Raw genomic sequence first — 16,212 nt, forward strand, 5'->3', positions numbered from 1 at the left:
AACGTTCTTTGGAGCGAAAAGTGCAAATCAATCCCAGAACAACAGCAAAGGACCTTGTGAAGATGCTGGAGGAAACGGGTACAAAAGTATCTATCCACAGTAAAACGAGTCCTATATCGACATATCTTGAAGGCCGCTCAGCAAGGAAGAAGCCACTGCTCCAAAACCGTCATAAAAAAGCCAGACTACGGTTTGCAACTGCACATGGGGACAAAGATCATACTTTTTGGAGAAATGTCCTCTGGTCTGATGAAACAAAAATAGAACTGTTTGGCCATAATGACCATCATTATGTTTGGAGCAAATGGGGATGCTTGCAAGCTAAAGAACACCATCCCAACCGTGAAGCACGCAGGTGGCAGCATCATGTTGTGGGGGTGCTTTGCTGCAGGAGGGACTGGTGCACTTCACAAAATAGATGGCATCATGAGGTAGGAAAATAATGTGGATATATTGAAGCAACATCTCAAGACATCAGTCAGGAAGTTAAAGATTGGTCGCAAATGGGTCTTCCAAATGGACAATGACCCCAAGCATACTTCCAAAGTTGTGGCAAAATGGTTTAAGAACAACAAAGTCAAGGTATTGGAGTGGCCATCACAAAGCCCTGACCTCAATCCCATAGAACATTCGTGGGCAGAACTGAAACAGTGTATGCGAGCAAGGAGGCCTACAAACCTGACTCGGTTACACCAGCTCTGTAAGGAGGAATGGGCCAACATTCACCCAACTGATTGTGGGAAGCTTGTGGAAGGCTGCCTGAAACGTTTGACCCGAGTTAAACAATTTAAAGGCAGTGCTACCAAATACTAATTGAGTGTATGTAAACTTCTGACCCACTGGGAATGTGATGAAAGAAATAAAAGCTGAAATAAATCATTCTCTCTACTATTATTCTGACATTTTACATTCTTAAAATAAAGTGGTGATCCTAACTGACCTAAGACAGGGACTATACTTGGATTAAATGTCAGGAATTGTGAAAAACTGAGTTTAAATGTATTTGGCTAAGGTGTATGTAAACTTCCGACTTCAACTGTACATTTTAATATTGATCTCTGTTGGTCTCTTGATCTCTTTTTTTTAAATGAGTCATTTAGCAGACACCAGTGCCTTACTCAAGGGCACATCAACATATTTTTAATCTAGACTAAAGCAGCATTCACCTAAAGCTGTCATTTGAAGACATTGAACGGATGATAATCAGTGTGACAGCCCATCGTGTAAGCCTATATAGAAGTATTTTTTAAATGTTTCTGTGATATACAGTGCATTTGGGAAAGTATTCAGACCCCTTCCATTTTCCTACATTTTGTTAATTTACAGCCTTATTCTAAATTTGATTAAAAACACTTTTTTTCCTCAGTCTACGCACAATACCCCAGAGACAAAGCGAAAACACATTTTTGCAAATGTATTACAAATAAACAACATAAACCTTATTTACATAGATATCAGACCCTTTGCTATGAGACTTGAAATTGAGCTCAGGTGCATCCTGTTTCCATTGGATCATCCTTGATGTTTTTACAACTTGATTGGAGTCCACCTGTGGTGAATTTAATTGATTGGACATGATTGGGAAAGGCACACACCTGTCTAAATAAGGTCCCACAGTTGACAGTGCATGTCAGAGCAAAAACCAAGCCATGAGGTCGAAGGAATTGTCCGTAGAACTCCAAGACAGGACTGTGTTGAGGCACTGATCCCGGGAAGTGTACCAAAATATTTCTGGAACATTGAAGGTCCCCAAGAACAGAGTGGCCTCCATCATTCTTCAATGGAAGTTTGGAACCACCAAGACTCTTCCTAGAGCTGGCCGCCTGGCCAAACTGAACAATCGGGGGAGAAGGGCCTTGGTCAGGAAGGTGACCAAGAACCCAATGGTCACTCTGACCGAGCTCCAGAGTTCCTCTGTGAAGATGGGAGAAACTTCCAGAAGGACAACCATTTCTGCAGTACTCCAACCATGAGGCCTTTATGGTAGAGTGGCCAGACAGAAGCCACTCCTCCGCTTGAACTCTGACTATGAGAAACAAGATTCTCTGGTCTGATGAAACCAATATTGAACTCTTTGGCCTGAATACCAAGCTGCACGTCTGGAGGAATCTTGGCACCATCTCTATGCTGATGCATGGTGGTGGCAGCATCATGCTGTGGTGATTGTTTTTCAGCTGCAGAGACTGGGAGGCTAGTCCGGATTGTGGGAAAGATGAACGGAGCAAAGTAGAGAGAGATCTTTGATGAAAACCTGCTCCAGAGCACTCAGGACCTCAGACTGGGGCGAAGGTTCACCTTCCAACAGGACAACAACCCTAAGCTCACAGCCACTCGGCTTTGGGACAAGTCTGAATGTCCTTGAGTGGCCTAGCCAGAGCCCAGACTTGAACCCGATCTAACATCTCTGGAGAGACCTGAAAATAGCTGTGTAGCGAAGCTCCCCATCCAACCTGACAGAGCTTGAGAGGATCTGCAGAGAATAATGGGAGAAACTCCCCCAAATACAGATGTGCCAAGCTTGTAGCGTCATACCCAAGAAGACTTGAGGCTGTAATCGCTGCTAAAAGTGCTTCAAAGTACTGAGTAAAGGGTCTGAATACTGAATAATATACTTTTTGCAAATTAAAAAAAACACGACCTGTTTTTGCTTTGGCATTATGGGGTATTGTGTGAAGATTAATGAGGGGGAAGATGAGGCTGTAACAAATTGTGGAAAAGGTTAAGGGGTCTGAAGTTTCCAAATGCACTGTACATGTCAAAATACAACTTTGTATTTATTTCAAACCTACAAAGAGGAAAATGTGTGCTGTGAGAGGCTGGTGCACTTGCCTTTTATGAGCATGGAAATTATTTTTTGCTTTGCCTTTTGAAGGGGCAAGCAGCAGTTAAATTAATTTTTTTACTTATAAATTAGTCTTGAACCTGATATTGGTGTTCATATTACTAACTGCAGAGCAATGGAGCTCCTTGCAAAATGCTGCTGAAATCTGAATGAGGGGAATACCAGTAATAAACACATGGCTATGTTCTGAATGTTTGTAGATTAATTTGTAGAAAAGGGGGCTCACTGAAAATTAGCTCGATCTACCCATATTGAAGTTTCAGTTTCTAAATGAAACTGAAAATCAATAAATATATCTGAAAGTTTAGCTGGCTAACTTAATGATCCTGTTTTATGGAACAGCCAACAGATGGGAACTGATGTCCTACACAGTATACCCAATAAGACAAAAATATCACTCCATGGTTCTGAAAAACTAGGCTATATTAAAAGGCAAGAAGCAAATCAAGATTGTGTGTTGTATGAGGGCAGTTAACCAATAGGAAAGAGACACAGGTTTCAATGTACAAGGACAGAGAGACACGGTGAGAATGAACCAAAAAGGCTTTATTCAATTTAAATTAGAAACATGCATAAAGCTCTCTGCAAGCATGCAAATGATCATGTTCTCCATGGAAATAAAAAACAAGCAACCTTCTCAACAATGGTAAAATATCTCAACAGTTCCCTAGGAAATGTATACAAACCCATATTTGCATTGAAATGTAAAAATGCACACACAGCTAGCAAACACAAATAGAAAATGTGAACTAAAAAACATGTCTTGACATAAGTAATTCCGAAAAATTTTCAGTACTTTGATGGAAAAAATACGGGCAAATTAGCTGTGAATTTTTCTACTCATTTCTGGCTTTATGACATACCTCTGCTGTCAAATAAAGTGACACCCTTCCCAAAACAAGCAATTCAGCTCTGCAAGCTATAAAAATGCTAAGAAAATGTCATATATGTCAGGGTCTAACACAGAAATCCCTCCAGGTCATGCAGCTGTCCTCGTTCATGGTGACGTGAATGACATGGTCTTGGTTCAGCCCGCCAGCATCAGTGACCCTCAGATTAATGTAGAAGTTTCTCTGCTCCCTCATGGCCTTGAATGTTAATTCAACCACAGTTCCTGGGACAGGAGAAAAATGGGACACATTTCAACTTTGAATGTGAACAATGTTGTCAAAAGAACATACTTGGTCTGTTGAAATTATTTTGAATACAAATGAACAGACTAATGTAGAGTGAATGTGAAAAGCAATACACACCTGTTTTGTCCATTTGGGCAGTGCAATACATATTGGACCCTTCCAGAAGTTCTACACTGAAGGGTTCAGCAAAGCCTGGACCGTCTCTGTCTGTCACAGCTAAATGCACTAGACGGGGGTCTTGGTTACAGAGCTTCAACGGGGTGTCATCAATAGTCGGAGCATTGTCGTTTACATCTTCCAGCTCTATCAGAATGGTTCCAGTTCCAGTGGCAGGGATTTCATCTGATAACCCAAAACAAGATACTTTTATCAAAAGGAGTAATGAAGAAGTCAACTAAATGAACCTTGTTACCAGGTTGAAGCCTGCTGGTGAACAAGATTACAACAAAATCAGAATTCCACCTTTGATGGCGAGAATGACAACTCTGTATTTGCCATCTTTGACAAAGGGAGATTCTCTGTCCAGGGGGTGTTTGGTTTTGATCATTCCGGTCTCGTTGTTGATGTCCAGCCATTTAGCAGGATCTCTGTCCATGCGATACCTAGAACATACAGTATATTGAGTTAAAACGTCGCCATTCACAAGGCTTCTTGCAATCTTAATGCATATGCATCAATGTACTTTATCATAAAGGCCTTGTATATCATTGAATTGACTTGTCAGAATAATGTATCTGTCTCCATATTTATACCAGGACCTCAACTTAATTCAATAAATTGCAGATAACAGAAAGTTTCATGAACTCACATGAGTTTATGTGCCATGATGTCTGGATCAATGGCTGTATACAGAACCAAATCACTGTCCACTGGCAGGTGTTCAGATACGGAAAAAAACTTTTCCACTGGGTCAAAGACAGGGACATCATTCCTATCCTCCACATTCACCTGGACTGTGGCAGTGGAGGTGGGCAGGGTGGTGGCAAATGGGACCTCATTCTCCACAGTCACCAACAGGGTGTAGTGATTGTTCTTCTCAAAGTCAAGGGGCTAAACAGGAACGAGACACAGCCAGGTTCATGACACAATGACAAAAACATCAACAATTGTGTAAAATATTTGTATTGATCTACAGTGAAATTCAGACCTCTGTCAAATACGTATTTTCTGTAACTGGGTTCCATTCACATACTCATCTGAAAAAAGAAACAAAGAAACCAAGCAGGTACCTTGGCTGTGGTAATGATTCCTTCCAGTCTGCTAGGTCCAGTGCTTACAGTGAACATTCCACCTGGGTCTCCATCTACAATCCTGTACTTGGTGGCCCAGTTGGAAGAGTGTGGCTCATCTCCATCACTCACTGGCATTTTGACCACCAGGGCATTCACTTTATTCTCTGGGACAGACACCGTGTTCTGAAAAGAAAATACATGAAGAGAACATGTGCTGTATGCCATTCATCAAGTTCATCATATTTTCCTCACATCAGCTCCTTCAATCAAAATATTTCCCTCTTCAAGTCACCTTTACTGTTTAATGAGCGGTACGGTTTGCTGATTGTACACTTACCGAAGACTTCTCAAATTCAGGAGCTATGTCATTGCTGTCCGCTACAGTAATAATGGATTTTCCGAAAGATGTCAGACCATTGCCCTCCAAATCAACAGCTTGGATTTCCAATGTATATTTTGGAATATTCTGGAAAATGACACCAGATGGAGCACATTGTGAAATGTAGCGGTTACTGTAAGTTAAAATTGTATGCTAGTAGTATAGCCACTAACCTCTCTGTCCAGTCCAGCAGCATTGACCTGAATCGCTCCTGTGACAGGGTTCATGACAAACATGTTGGGACTCGGCAGTTCAGGTTCCTGATTTATAATAGAGTATCTGACATCAGAATTGGCTGAGCCAGGCTCATCTGCATCGGTGGCTGTGACCTGCATGAACTCAAAGCCTGAGAAGAAAATATTTCAACATAAATTCTTTTCATGGATGACAATAAAAAATATATTGAATATTGATATTGTACTTTTATTCTAAAACTCAGCTGAGTGTATTTGACTCAATGTTGACTGAGACACACCTGGTATGGATGCTTCAGGGACAAGCCCTTTAAAAGGAACTAGAGTGAAAACCGGCTTGTTGTCATTCATATCAATTACTCTAACAATGATCTCCATGGGGTCTTCTGCTATACCCGCACCAACTGCAACAGCATGAGCCAAAAGCTAAAGGGGAAAAGATAGAAAAATGTTAAAATAACATGCATTCAATTCTCTAGAATTTAAAAGGCAAAACAAACTCACATTACCAGATGTTTGTCTTGTCTCTCTCTGTCCAAAGGCTGGGTCACATAGAGATACCCAGAGTTTCTGTCCACAATGAACAGTCCCACAGGGGGTTGATCTGCTCCAGAACCAGTGATGCTGTACTGGATCTTCATCTCTTTATCATTGTTGGACCTAATCTGAATATGTACATATTAACAATGTTAAAACCAGAGCAAAATCCTGAACCAACCATATTTCCTGCCAACATAAATCTACAATCACTGACCTGCACCATAATCTTGGGGTAAGGGCCTCTGTCGTTCTCTGGGAAGTTGATGGGAGGAACGACCCAATCCCTTTTCCTTCTCACCAGACCTACCAAAGGCTTTGGAAACTCCAGAACTGGAAGACTTGCATGATATTTAGGCTGTGCCAAAAATATTTGTTCAAACTGAGAAAAATTAGACCAGCCCTATGATTAGAGTTAGAGGAATGAAACTGACACTGACACAAGTTGTAAGATCCACATTCTCACCTGAAAGACAATGCCAGCATCCTCATGGCCGAAGCCCTCTGTGAGGAGATCAAATGAATATGAACAGTTTTAAAGCAAACAATGCCACTACAGTATGTTGCTACTACTCTGTATAATGCAATATAATATTCTAAACAGTAAAATAAGTCACCCTCAGTTTCTTCCCCTCCAGTCAGTGGAAAGTCAAAGCCATTACCTGACTGTAAAGTCTCAGACATTCTCCCCAGGACCCAACCCTGAGGTTCGAAGGAAAACAATATTGAAAAACATGATCTACACTTCCCTCCATATGTTATTGGACAGTGAAGTTAAATGGTTTAATTTGGCTCTACATTCCAGCCTTTTACAGAATGTTTAATATTAGGTGACAATACAGAATGCCAGCTTTTTGAGCATGTTTTCAAAGATGAAAGCACTTTATGCATTTAGTCCCCCTATTTTAAAAAGTATTTGGACATATTCACATTTAGGGCCGGGTTTCATAATCTAAGCCAGGAATAGGCCTTAATGTGTACTAGTTAAACGAGGACATTAATGTATAAAGGTATGAGGCGAGACACAGATGCAGACACGGGAGGCAGATGGTTTGAGTCTGATATTTATTGTATCCAAAAGGGGGTAGGCAAGAGCATGGTCGTGGACAGGCTAAAGGTCAAAACCAGTTCAGAGTCCAGGAGGTATAGTGTGGCAGGCAGGCTCAAGGTCAGGGCAGGCAGGTACAGAGTCCAGAAAAAAGGCAAGGGTCAAAACCAGTAGGACTTGTAAAAGAGAATAGAACCAGGCAGGCGCAAAGCCACTGGTTGACTTGGAACATACAAGACAAACTGGCACAGAGAGAAAGATAACACAGGGATATATACACCAGGGATAACAAGCGACACCTGGAGGGGGTGGAGACAATAACAAGGACAGGTGAAACTGATCAGGGTGTGACATTAAGTAGCTTTCATGAACGTAGCTTAGTTAGTAGGAGACAATGGAGTCCTGGAGTAAGGTAATTAAGCCTAAATGAGAACACCTGGGATTAGCCAGAGAATTTCATGAGAATGAAATGAAATATCTGAAGGAAGAACATGAAATGAAGATAGCAATTCTACAGGTTGAATTGGATATGAAGTTTGAAGAGAGAGACAGTAACGAGACAGTTGTGATTACCAGCATGGTGAACAATATGACATGTAAAAAATGAATGTTTTGTCGTTTGGATATTCATGAGTGAGTTTATTGATCACCACAAACTACATTTTAAACCAGCCTTGGTTTAGTCACTCATTTAAATTTATCTGCACACTATTTTAATTTTGTACAGAACAAACATTATCAAAGCAAAAATAAGCCATAATGAATACATTCCATATTTAAATGCATTCCATCTATTTGAAGTGCTGCAATGTGAAAGCAACTCTGTGCAAGTCCTCGTTGGTCATTGCCTGCCTCAGCCATGGGCACATCTGCTTGATCCTGATCTTCCATTGGAGGATCAGGACAGCAATGCTGCTTCAGGTAGTTGTGCAGCACAGCTGTAGCAATGATCACCTTGCAGCATCTTTTTGGCTTGAAACGAAGTGTATTGCGTAAACACTGGAATAGATTTTTACATACTCCAAACATACGTTCGACCATCCCTCTCGTGCAGATATGAGCTTGGTTGTATCTTTGCTGCTCAGCGGTTGTGGGATTTACGTATGGCGTGAATAAAAAGTTACTCTGACCATATCCACTGTCACCAAGTAGTAGTTAAGGGATTTATGTTTGAATGTAATGATTAAATAATTCTACCCTGAAACTTAACTAATAGGGATATGGTCTATATAGCATGTAGAATGAGTAACTAAAAGGTTAAGCATAAATCTAACAAGGTTGGACTGGGAACGAGAAGAATGTGTGTCTGTGTTTAACCACCAAGAACTGTTAAACTGTGGTTGACCTGCCCTAGCTTGAACTCTGAGGGTTTAAGATATGAGAGGGAGTACCCCTCAAGGTTTCCCTAATCTCAGGGGAATGAAACTGTCTGCTGGGTAATGAGCTACAGAGTTAAGAGATCAGGGGCCTTAATATGTGTGTGTGTGTGTGTGTGTGTGTAAGGAAGGAGTGAACTATAAAAATCATGTCTCTGTACAATGGACTGGAGAGCGCTCTTGTGAATAAACATATTTGACTATTGTAAGCTGGGACTCTGTGTTATTCAACCAGAATCTTACAAATTCAGGGTTGTAGACTGAGTATTTTAATTGAAGTTCAGTTTATGAACATTGAGAACAAAATTCTCTTTACAGTAGTCCACTATGTTATCCTCTCTACAACTGATTACCCATTGAAGAGCTGGACCTTTCCAACGAGCAACAATGTTTGAAAACTCTAAATTAGGTGTGCATACACCCTGAACATTGATGGAAAACCAGTTCTTACGGTTCCTGTACTCCTCAGCATCAGGAGTTGATGGACACTTGATGGGAACATGACATCCATCTATACAGCCAATCACTCCTGGGAAGTGCCCATATTCAGAGAATTGTACTTTATAGTTGCCTTGGCCAGCAGCATCAGGAAACTTGATGTAAAGACTCCACAGTTCACAAATGTCCCAGCAGACTTTGAACTATTCTACACAGTTGCTTCACTGGCACCACACAAATCAACAGTTTCACAATGAAAGATTCCAGATGCCAAAAACCTCAAAATGATCAGAACTTGGAGAGAATTGGGTGAAGGCCTTCCTCTTTGAGACCGAGAGGAAAGTCGAGGCTCAAGCAAAGATATCTCCAATGCATTTTCTTTCTACATACTAAAGAGGTCTCGAAAAGCTATTTCATCAAAGTAATTTCATGGATTACGCCTATCCACAAGAACTCGGCCTTTGTAGTGCAGGTTGGTCTTAATTAAAAAATTCCAAATAGTCCATGCTCCCTCACAAACAGTACTAAGCAGAAGTTAAACTTGCCTCTTTGAAGGATTCACTTAAACTGCAATTTAGTCCTAGAGTAGCTTTAATCCTCCCTCTTGCAGTCGGCTTTGTTTAATCCAGAACAGGCTAAATCTATGACTATTTTAAGATAAGTCTGTGCAAGTCGCTTTGAGTTAAGACAGCTCAAACAGGCATTTTAGTCTGGGACTAGGCTTAAGCCTTGTCTGGGAAATCGGCCCATGGTGTGTTAAAAAATAGTCCAAGTTTAGTATTTGGTTGCATATTCTACATCAAGCTTGTGACAATACAAACTTGATGGATGCATTTGAGGTTTCTTTTGGATAATGTTTTTGCCAATACATTTCAACTCGATATCTGGATTGGAACAGGTGCCTTTCTTAAAGCCCATAACCATGTGTGTGAGGTGTATACTTTTGTTTCGAAGTAGATTTGTTTAAGACTAACAAGAAACACTATGTGACCTTGATTTAGCCCACTGAGGTAAAAGGTTAGCATGAGCGATATACACAGAAATGAACCTAACACCACAAGTGAGAAATGCTAACAAACAGCTAATCACTAACAGGCACGCTAAATACTCATTCATTCTGATTGGAAATGCTAATGTTAGCGCTAACACGAGCGGGAGCGCGAGCTAGCTACTTTTAGATGCACGCACAATAAAATATCAGACACAGGTAATGTGACCACATGTGGCCTGACAGAGCTAGTGACTTGGAGCCTGATTGGGCTTCAGACTGAGCTAGGGGATATTAGGGTTATTAGGACGGAAAGCTCTGGGCCTACTGTGATAACTGGAGACCTAGCATAGCAGGTGACTGAAGACACTAGGTGATCAGGGAACTGAGGGCTAAGATGCTCTGGACCTACTGGCACTATAGGGGCTATAGACTGAGGACCTAGTAGGACAGAAGGTGAGGTGTCACCTATGACAGGATACTGGACACCTCGGTGAGGTGGGTCCTCTACAGGGACGTGAGGCGGGTCTCCCATGGCTGGAACTAGCGGGACACAGTTCAGAGGGGCTAGCATAAACCCCAAGACTGCTAAAGGCAGGTCCCACCAGGCCGAATCTGACAGGACCTGGATAGCAGACATGAACTGTAAAGACTGGAGGGGAAACCCAGGGCGTCTTTGGACAGCAGCAGGCTGGACATAAAAGGATGGACTAGGTGGTTCCCACCAGACATGGACCGGAGAGGTCTGAGTGGCAGGGCTGGACTTGTCACATACAACGGCTGCAAGCTGGACTCCCACATATTGGACCAGCTGACATTCGGAGACATCAGTTTAGAGCACAGTGGTAGGGTGCTCTCTCAGGGTCAGCTAAGGTAGCTCCTCTGTCCATGGATAAAGCTGTAGGTCTTCCTGCTCCCGATCAGGCAGGGAGGTGTGGATTGATCTTGGGTCCAGAACAGGGGGTCGGCAGAATCTCTGTCAATGGAGAGAGTGAGGGTACCACTGTGGGAACCAGTTGAGAGTCCGCGGCAGTAGCATGTTGGAGCATGGTGGGGTGCTTCCCGAGAGTTGATCCAGTTGAGACTCCATAGCAGGAGCTGGATGAAGCACAGCGGTGGGAGTGGCAAGCTGAGGCTCCATGGCAGGAGCAGGTGTAGTAGGCCCCACTACTAACTTGAGCTCCATGGTCAGAGCAGGCTTGATCGTCATTTCTGGGGTTGGCTGGAGCACAGTGGTGGTGAGCTCTGGTAGTTCCTCAGGCCATGGAGAATGCTGTAGCAACGCTGTGAGGGAGTCCATAGCAAGGGTTGGATACAAAACCAAGACTGATGGTGAAGCTGATGTGGAAGGCCGTAGCTTCTCAAGCAACTTCTGGCTTCGTGGAGTTGGCAGCGCTGGTGCAGCAGAAACTCAATCTGGCGCTTCTGTTTCAGTATCTATTGCATGACAATCTCTGAGATGTCATGTTTTTGGGCAGCTTGGTGGCCCAGGTCCCTGTTCTCCCTCTCTAAGACACCTTTCAGTTGTAAGAGGGGATAACTGTTGAAGGACTGGCTGAAACAGTCAGGTAATAACTGGCAGTGTCCATCAGGTAAGTACTGGCGATGGTGGACTGTAGGAACCCTCCATCTTCCTGACCGCTTCTATGAGCTCATCAATCTCGTCACGCTGGCTGTGTAAACACAGTGCCTCCTCTCCGGTTGTCACTGGCAGTCCACGCTCAGGTCAACGCTGATCCCGGTGATATCTGGTTGAGGTTCGATGCTGATCCTCAGAATCTCTGGTCGAGGTTCAGCCCTGATCTTGGCGATCTCTGGTCGAGGTTAGCTTGAGGTGGGAACCCGGTGAATTAGCAACCGATGAAAAGGGAGAGGCTCTGTCCTCTATTCTGCTGGTCAGCCTGGGTGGTGACTTGGACCGGTGATGAGTCGTTGAAGGGGAAGTAGGTCATTTTGAATGCAGTATGTCATGTCTCGAGTGCTCAAGAGAACCTTCTAGCTGCTCTCCCTGGTAGGAGTGGTAAGTGTATGTGTGTGGTAGTCTGTTCCTTGACTTGTAGCCATGCCATAATTATCAAGATATTGTTGCAGGTGAGCTGGTCGGCGCAGATAGACCACATCTTGTGGAAGATCTTCTCTGTTAACTGGCATCCTTGGGCTGTAGCAGTTACTGGATCCAGCTAGAAAGGACCAGGAAAAATAGGTGGGGAAACGTAGGTGCTGGTTTTAGGCCGGTAGCAACCACCACAGTGTGTCCGTCCAGAACACGAGGAAGCAGTATTTCAGTTCCAGGAGGTTTCAAAAATGATCAACACACGCACACACACACACACACACAGTAATGGTGTCTAAAACTGATTGTGATTCTGAAAACAAAGAGGTAAAAGATTATAGCTCTGATACTGTATGCATGACTTGACTAACAAGGAAAGCACAGGAATGTATATAACAGCAAGGGCTGTACCACTGTAGCAGGAAATGTGTGTTCACATGACAACCTACACAGGCTATGGATCTTGTAGAAATGGTAAATATACTCATGTAAACAATGCAGTATTGTAAGTACGTCTACACAACATGAACACATTAACCATGAGCGGTGAACACAGAAAATAGCCTTGCAGCACTCGTGAGAACTGCGGTTTATCGCTAACAGGAATGCTAAATACTAATGCATTCGTAACGGAAATTCTAACGCTAGCGAGCTAGCTAACAATCCCAACATAAATGTTGATTTACGCACAGTAAAATATCAGACAGCAAAGGTGTGTGACCACAGGAGGAGGAGTAGTAGGAGTGCTTGTCATGGTAGGGAAAGCACGTTTCTGACATCTGGCCTGCCCGTGCCGGGGTCCTACACTGAATGTCCCGGGAATTCTATTGTTGATAGGCTGATATAATACTGATTGGTGTGACCTTGACCAATAGGAACTAAAAGAATGGCGAATAATTTTTTGTGCCATTTTGGAGTAAATTTTATTCTAAGTAAGAATAGAAAATGTTTATGAACACGTCTACATTCATGTGGATCCTACTATGATTATGGATAATTATGAATGAACCGTGAATTAAAAGAAGGTTACAGAGGCACAAGGATCATACCCCCTAAAAAACTGTTGAACTGACAGTCACTGGAGGCCATCGGGGTGTGTACATGTGAGGAACTTGATTTAGAGAAGCGTGGGGACACGCTCTCTTGAAGGAAGGGGGTAGTTTAGCACATTAATCAGCTTTATAACCAGTGTAGAGCCTAACCGGCATACATAGGCTGCGTGTGAGTTTCAAATTTGGGGTAAGCATTTTCACCATTAAAATGCTAACCTCCCCTGTTATTGGTAATGATAAGATGTTAGAATGTTTGTTGTTGCCTCTGAAAGGCATCTTACTCATCATTATTCATGATTTATTCATGATTTTTCTTAATGCCATGATTATCAGGATTTATCTTGAAATGTTCAGAAACATCTCAGAAGGAAATTATTCAAGTCACCATTCACCGTTTAGTTCCTATTGTGCAAAACATAACATAAAAACAAAAACTTCAAATGCATCCAACAAGATTAGAGTCTCAAACTTGATGTAGTCATTGTGTGCAAGGAATATGGGACCAAATCCTAAACCTTTGACTGCTTTTATACACTATAAGAGAATTTGTCCAAATATTTATGACTTACTAACATGGGAGGGAACTAGATAAATAAAGTGCTTTCATTTCTAAACTGTAAAACAGATATGTTTAAAAGAAAAACTCAAATAATAGGTGACATTCTGTACTGTCGCCTCATCTAACACATTTGATCTCAAGTCCAAAATGCTGTAGTATAGAGCCTAATTTAAATTTTAGCTTCAATGTCCAAAAACAAATTGAAGGGAGTGTACTTCACCTGTCACGCCAAAGCGGTACAGTATATGATATCATATGCATAAATCTTTATATTTATAAATGTTGTAGAGTATACAAGCACAAGGTATTGGGTCAAGCACTTGTGTGCCCCACATTCAGAAAATATTTAATTTCTTGATTTTCCTTTGTAGTAAACATAAAATATAGACCTATTCATTAATCAAATTTAACCAGAACTCACCCAGATCAAGAAGATGGTGATGTCATATGCCATCGGTCAGAATACTAGTAATTTCAACAACTGATTAATATTAAAAACGTGACAAAATAACTCAATTTGACTGAAGTGACACTTCTCATCAACCAGTTTTGCATTAAATATCAGTTTGTCAAGCCACAATTTCCTGATGGAAACAAGAAGTGACACTCTTCAAAAGATCACATGGTTTTGAAAAATGGTTGCATGGACTGAAGGATATATTAGAAAACAATCACTACCACAATATTGAGAAAATAAATGTTGTATTAACAAGGCCTCAGATATATAAACTAATGACTGGACAAGCAGTCAGATGAAGGGCCATGATCAGTAGGGCACAACAATGTTTTGAAACAAAAAGCAGAAATGACACTCTTGCAGTCTTGGTAAAAAACTAATGACCAAGAAAGTAGACACATGTGTTGTGCATGTTTGCAGATTCAAGGGTTGTGTGGTAGCCACAGGCCACTGAGATACACCATGCAATTACAACAGGGATAATTGGGAGTTATTTGGTTGAGATGCTGATCAATGTGATTACAACCTATATTCACCCACTCAAAAAGACAGGCAAAAGTTAGTTGAATATCCAATGTGTTATCACTATGCTTTCAACCATTTTTCAAATCAAATTTTATTGGTCACATACACATGGTTAGCAGATGTTATTGCGAGTGTAGTGAAATGCTTGTACTTCTAGTTCCGACAGTGCAGCAATATCTAACAAGTAATATCTATCAATTCCACAAGAAATACCTAATACACACAAATCTATGTAAAGGAATGGAATAAGAAAGTATTAATATAAATATATGGATGAGCAATGTCAGAGTGGCATAGGCTAAGTGTCACGGTTATCGTCGGTGAAGGAGGACCAAAATGCAGCAGGACTGTGTTTGTTCATTTTGAACATTTATTAAATCAAAATGAACACAAAAACAACAAAACGAACTCAAGATATACCGACAGTCTTCTCAGGCTCATACATGCTAGACAAGAAACAATCTCCCACAAATACACAGACAAACACACCCAAATAATATAGGACTTCCAATCAAAGGCAACACCACACAGCTGCCTTCAATTGGAAGTCCACCCCAATTAACTCAACATAGAAACAGATTACCTAGACTAAACATAGAATTACATAAACAAGGAACAGTGCCCAAAAACCCCGGAATACATAAATCAAATGCCCTTTTTAAAAAAAACACCACCCCGAACCACATAAACCAAATGCCCTCTGCCACGTCCTGACCAAACTACAATAACAATTAATCCTTATACTGGCCAGGAAGTGACACTAAGATGCAATAGATAGTATAGAAAACAGTGTATACATATGAGATGAGTAATGCAAGATATGCAAACATTATTAAAGTGGCATTATTTAAGTGTTCCATTTATTAAAGTGGCCAATGATTTCAAGGATGTACAGCCTCTCTGTGCTAGTGATGGCTTTTTAACAGTCTGATGGCCTTGAGATAGAAGCTGTTTTTCAGTCTCTCGGTCCCAGCTTTGATGCACCTGTACTGACCTCGCCTTCTGGATGGTAGGGGGTGAACAGGCTGTGGCTCGGGTGGTTGATGTCCTTGATGATCTTTTTGGCTTTCCTGTGACATTGGGTTCTGTAGGTGTCCTGGAGGGCAGGTAGTTTGCCCCTGGTGATGCGTTGCGCAGACCGCACCACCCTCTGGAGAGCCCTGCGGTTGTGGGCGGTGCAGTTGCCATATAAGTTGGTGATACAGCCCGACAGGATGCTCTCAATTGTGCATCTGTAAAGGTTTGTGGGTTTTAGGTGACAAGTCAAATTTCTTCAGCTTCCTGAGGTTGAAGACACACTGTTGCACCTTCTTCACCACACTGTCTGTGTGGGTGGACCATTTCAGTTTGTCAGTGATATGTACGCCGAATAACTTAAAACTTTCCTTGTTCTCCA

The 16,212-nt window shown here is 41.8% G+C and overlaps 1 protein-coding gene across 2 annotated transcripts; it reads right to left on the reverse strand.

Moving 5' to 3' along the window:
* Positions 1-3,367: 3,367 nt before the first annotated feature.
* On the reverse strand, positions 3,368-14,394 carry LOC106573979 (cadherin-1). 2 transcript variants are annotated; one of them, XM_014149461.3, is made up of 13 exons: positions 14,256-14,394; positions 6,983-7,022; positions 6,787-6,824; positions 6,538-6,678; positions 6,293-6,448; positions 6,065-6,209; positions 5,763-5,935; positions 5,548-5,676; positions 5,208-5,393; positions 4,787-5,028; positions 4,441-4,580; positions 4,096-4,320; positions 3,368-3,956 (listed from the first exon to the last, which is right to left on the reverse strand). In XM_014149461.3, exons 1-13 carry the CDS (start codon positions 14,286-14,288, stop codon positions 3,793-3,795), a joined length of 1,812 nt encoding a protein of 603 aa, XP_014004936.2. In that variant the 5' UTR covers positions 14,289-14,394; the 3' UTR covers positions 3,368-3,792. The 2 variants fall into 2 exon arrangements, with proteins under 2 accessions (XP_014004936.2, XP_014004935.2); XM_014149460.3 differs by having other exon boundaries at positions 6,938-7,022.
* Positions 14,395-16,212: the final 1,818 nt, after the last annotated feature.

The sequence above is a fragment of the Salmo salar genome, chromosome 16 (assembly GCF_965601325.2).
Source record: "Salmo salar chromosome 16, fSalSal1, whole genome shotgun sequence".
Taxonomy (NCBI): domain Eukaryota; kingdom Metazoa; phylum Chordata; class Actinopteri; order Salmoniformes; family Salmonidae; genus Salmo; species Salmo salar.

What these genes read in the sequence shown, in the direction of transcription:
- LOC106573979 (XM_014149460.3), bottom strand. Translation starts at nt 14,288, where the DNA reads ATGGCATATGACATCACCATCTTCTTGATCTGG. An exon ending in AGAGACAAGACAAACATCTG is followed by an intron (nt 6,210 to 6,292) that starts GTAATGTGAGTT and finishes TTTCCCCTTTAG; the next exon opens with CTTTTGGCTCATGCTGTTGC. An exon ending in CCCTGAAGCATCCATACCAG is followed by an intron (nt 5,936 to 6,064) that starts GTGTGTCTCAGT and finishes TTTTCTTCTCAG; the next exon opens with GCTTTGAGTTCATGCAGGTC.